Source organism: Oncorhynchus masou, chromosome 12 (genome assembly GCF_036934945.1).
Source record: "Oncorhynchus masou masou isolate Uvic2021 chromosome 12, UVic_Omas_1.1, whole genome shotgun sequence".
NCBI lineage: Eukaryota > Metazoa > Chordata > Actinopteri > Salmoniformes > Salmonidae > Oncorhynchus > Oncorhynchus masou.
In genome coordinates this window covers 10,881,360-10,885,547 of record NC_088223.1, presented here as the reverse complement: position 1 = coordinate 10,885,547, position 4,188 = coordinate 10,881,360, and the positions used below count along the sequence as shown (strand labels likewise).

At 47.9% G+C, this 4,188-nt stretch overlaps 1 protein-coding gene across 1 annotated transcript in view; it reads left to right on the top strand.

Annotated features, from left to right (window-relative positions):
• LOC135549028 (CD164 sialomucin-like 2 protein) overlaps positions 1-2,032 on the top strand; it is a 4,898-nt gene extending 2,866 nt beyond the window's left edge. Inside the window, exons 5-6 of the mRNA XM_064979098.1 lie at positions 206-353; positions 1,424-2,032. Of these exons, the coding sequence (XP_064835170.1) occupies positions 206-353; positions 1,424-1,439 (164 nt within the window). The 3' untranslated portion in view covers positions 1,440-2,032. The remainder of the gene's footprint in view (positions 1-205; positions 354-1,423) is intronic.
• Positions 2,033-4,188: the final 2,156 nt, after the last annotated feature.

Below are 4,188 nucleotides of genomic sequence, written 5' to 3'. Positions count from 1 at the left end.
TGTCTCTCCCTCTCTCTCTCTTCCACCCTCTCACCATGTCTCTCCTTCTCTCTCTCTTCCACCCTCTCACCATGTCTCTCCCTCTCTCTCTCTTCCACCCTCTCACCATGTCTCTCCCTCTCTCTCTCTTCCACCCTCTCACCATGTCTCTCCCTCCCTTCTCTCTCCCCCCTCTCACCATATCTTTCCATCTCCCCTATGTCAGATGGATCTCCTGCAGAGCCGTCAGAGTTCTCTCAGGCCAGCTTTGACCTGTCCAGTTTCATTGGAGGCATCATCCTGGTGTTGTGTGTCCAGGCCGGGGGCTTCTTCACCATGCGCTTCCTCAAGAAAGATGCCACCTACGACCCTATGTGAGAGGGGGGAGGGTTGTGCATGTGAGAGAGAGGGGGAGAGAGAGAGAGCGAGAGACAGAGAGAGAGAGGGGGAAATATATGGTGATAGAGAGAGAGACAGGGTGTGTGTGTGTGTGTGTGTTTTCTCCACAGTGACGTCTAGTGGGCTGAACTTTAATGTCTTTCAATTCAATTTAAGGGCTTTATTAGCATGGGAAACATATGTTTATATTGCCAAAGCAAGTGAAATAGATATTAAATAAAAGTCTATATACAGTGTTGTAATGATGGGCAAATAGTTAAAGTACAAAAGGGAAAATAAATAAACATAAATATGGGTTGTATTTACAATGGTGTTTGTTTTTCACTGATTGCCCTTTTCTTGTTCCTGTGGCATCAAGTAACACATTTTGCGGCTGTGATGTCACAATGTGGTATTTTACCCAATTTTTCAAAAGTTAATTTGTTTTTGAATTATTTTTTGGTCTGTGTAATCTGAGGGAAATGTGTGTCTCTAATATGGTCATACATTTGTCAGGAGGTTAGGAAGTGCAGCTCAGTTTCCACCTCATTTTGTGGGCAGTGTGGCACATAGCCTGTCTTCTCTTGAGAGCCAGGGCTGCCTTCGGTGGCCTTTCTCAATAGCAAGGTTCAGCAAAGGTCAGTCTTCAGTGGTCAGGTATTCTGCCACTGTGTACTCTCTGTTCAGGGCCAAATAGCATTCTAGTTTGCTCTGTTTTTTTGTTAATCCTTTCCAATGTGTCAAGTAATTATCTTTTGTTTTATCATGATTTGGTTGGGTCTAATTGTGTTGCTGTCATGGGGCTCTGTGGGGTCTGTTTGTGAACAGAGCCCCAGGACCAGCTTGCTTAGGGGGCTCTTCTCCATGTTAATTTCTCTGTAGGTGATGGCTTTGTTATGGAAGGTTTGGGAATCGCTTCCCTTTAAGTGGTTGTTGAATATAACGTCTCTTTTTTGGATTTTGATCGGCCTAATTCTGCTCCTCTCTCTCTCTCCCTCTCCCTCTCCCTGTCTCTCTCTCTCTCTCTCTCTCTCGCTCTCTCTCTCTCTCCCACACTCCTCCACAGAGAGCAGCCAGCCTAGAGGAGAGAGAGAAGAGGAGGACAGTGAAGGATGAAAGAGGGAGGGAGCTGTGACTCACCATGCTGTCACGATGCTTTGTATGACGTCATGTACCATACTCCAGTGACTGTGTGTGTGCTTGTGTTGTACTTGTGTGTGTTGTACTTGTCTGTGTGTCCCAGATGTGCACCTGTGTACATTGTTTTGTTTGACAGATTGTTCATTATGTTGTGTAACTCCTGTTTTTATCTCTCTGTGTGTGTGTGTGTGTGTGTGTGTGTGTGTGTGTGTGTGTGTGTGTGTGTGTGTGTGTCTGTGTGTGTGTGTGTGTGTCTGTGTGTGTGTGTTCTCTTCGTCCCATCAGGTGGCCTTTCCCTGATGCCTGTGTGTCTATTTCTATGTTCATAGTCTGATGTGTTTCACCTGGATCTAATACGAGTGCAATATTTACATTGGGGGTTGAGGTTCCATGTGTAAAGAATGTGTAATGATTTGAATTGTGTTTAAACATGTTCAGGTGTTAGTTTTGTTGAACTGGTTTGGTTTGAGCTGCATTCAGGAGGGAGGGGTCTGGGATCTGTTCTATGTTGTTTATGAAAATAAACACAATACAAAACAAATATGTGTTTACGCTAGTGTGAGTGTGTATATGAGAGCAAGAGAGAAAAAAAGAGAGAAAGAGAGAGAGGGCTAGCAGAACTGGGGCTAGGATAGCTGGGGCTCGGAGAGCTGGGGATAGTAGAGTTGGAGCTAGTAGAGTTGGGGCTAGTAGAGCTGGGGCTAGTAGAGTTGGGGCTAGTAGAGCTGGGGCTAGTAGAGTTGGGGCTAGTAGAGTTGGGGCTAGTAGAGCTGGGGCTAGTAGAGTTGGGGCTAGTAGAGCTGGGGCTAGTAGAGTTGGGGCTAGTCGAGCTGGAGCTAGTAGAGATGGGGCTAGTCAAGCTGGGGCTTGTAGAGCTGGGGCTAGTAGAGCTGGGGCTAGTAGAGCTGGAGCTAGTAGAGCAGGGGCTAGTAGAGTTGGGGCTAGTAGAGCTGGGGCTAGTAGAGCTGGGGTAGTAGAGTATGGATTGTAGAACTGGGGTTAGTAGAGTTGGGGCTAGTAGAGCTGGGGCTGAGACTAGTAGAGCTGGGGCTAGTAGAGCTGGGGTAGTAGAGCTGGGGCTAGTAGAACTGGGGCTAGTGGAGCTGGGGCTAGTAGAGCTGGGGCTAGTAGAGTTGGGGCTAGTAGAGTTGGGGCTAGTCGAGCTGGGGCTAGTAGAGTATGGATTGTAGAGCTGGGGTTAGTAGAGTTGGGGCTAGTAGAGTTGGGACTAGTAGAGCTGGGGCTAGTAGAGTTGGGGCTAGTAGAGCTGGGGCTGAGACTAGTAGAGCTGGGGCTAGTAGAGTTGGGGCTAGTAGAGTTGGGGCTAGTCGAGCTGGAGCTAGTAGAGATGGGGCTAGTAGAGCTGGGGCTAGTAGAGCTGGAGCTAGTAGAGCAGGGGCTAGTAGAGTTGGGGCTAGTAGAGCTGGGGCTAGTAGAGCTGGGGTAGTAGAGTATGGATTGTAGAGCTGGGGTTAGTAGAGTTGGGGCTAGTAGAGCTGGGGCTGAGACTAGTAGAGCTGGGGCTAGTAGAGCTGGGGTAGTAGAGCTGGGGCTAGTAGAGCTGGGGTAGTAGAGCTGGGGCTAGTAGAACTGGGGCTAGTAGAGCTGGGGCTAGTAGAGCTGGGGCTAGTAGAGTTGGGGCTAGTAGAGCAGGGGCTAGTAGAGTTGGGGCTAGTAGAGCAGGGGCTAGTAGAGTTGGGGCTAGTCGAGCTGGGGCTAATAGAGTATGGATTGTAGAGCTGGGGTTAGTAGAGTTGGGGCTAGTAGAGTTGGGACTAGTAGAGCTGGGGCTAGTAGAGTTGGGGCTAGTAGAGCTGGGGCTGAGACTAGTAGAGTTGGGGTAGTAGAGCTGGGGCTAGTAGAGTTGGGGCTAGTAGAGTTGGGGCTAGTAGAGTTGGGGCTAGTAGAGCAGGGGCTAGTAGAGTTGGGACTAGTCGGGCTGAGGCTAGTAGAACTGGGGCTAGTAGAGCTGGAGCTAGTAGAGCAGGGGCTAGTCGAGCTGAGCTGGGGCTTGTTCAAACATTTATTTTTTATTTTATTTATTTCACCTTTATTTAAATGGGGTAGGCTAGTTGAGAACAAGTTCTCACTTGCAACTGTGACTTTGCCAAGAGAAAGCAAAGCAGTTCGACACATACAACAACACAGAGTTGCACATGGAATAAACTAAACATACAGTCAATAAGACAGTAGAAAAGGTCTATATGCAGTATGTTCAAATGAGGTAAGATAAGGGAGGTAAGGCAATAAATAGGCCATGGTGGCGAAGTAAATACAATATAGCAATTAAACACTGGAATGGTAGATGTGCAGAAAATGAATGTGCAAGTAGAGATACTGGGGTGCAAAGGAACAAGATAAATAAATACAGTATGGGGATGAGGTAGTTGGAGGGGCTATTTACAGATGGGCTGTGTACAGGTGCAGTGATCTGTGAGCTGCTCTGACAGCTGGTGCTTAAAGCTAGTGAGGGAGATATGAGTCTCCAGCTTCAGTGATTTTTGCAGTTCGTTCCAGTCATTGTGTCACAGTGTGCGCAACTGGTCAAAGGAAGTCAGGTGCAGGAGAGCAGAGATGAGTGAACAGGCACACTTTAATCAGGCAGAGGAAAACAGCCGGACGCAACTGTGTCAACACTCCGGCCCGAGGAAAAAGCGATAGCGCACAAAATCACACAACGTGGTAGAAAAT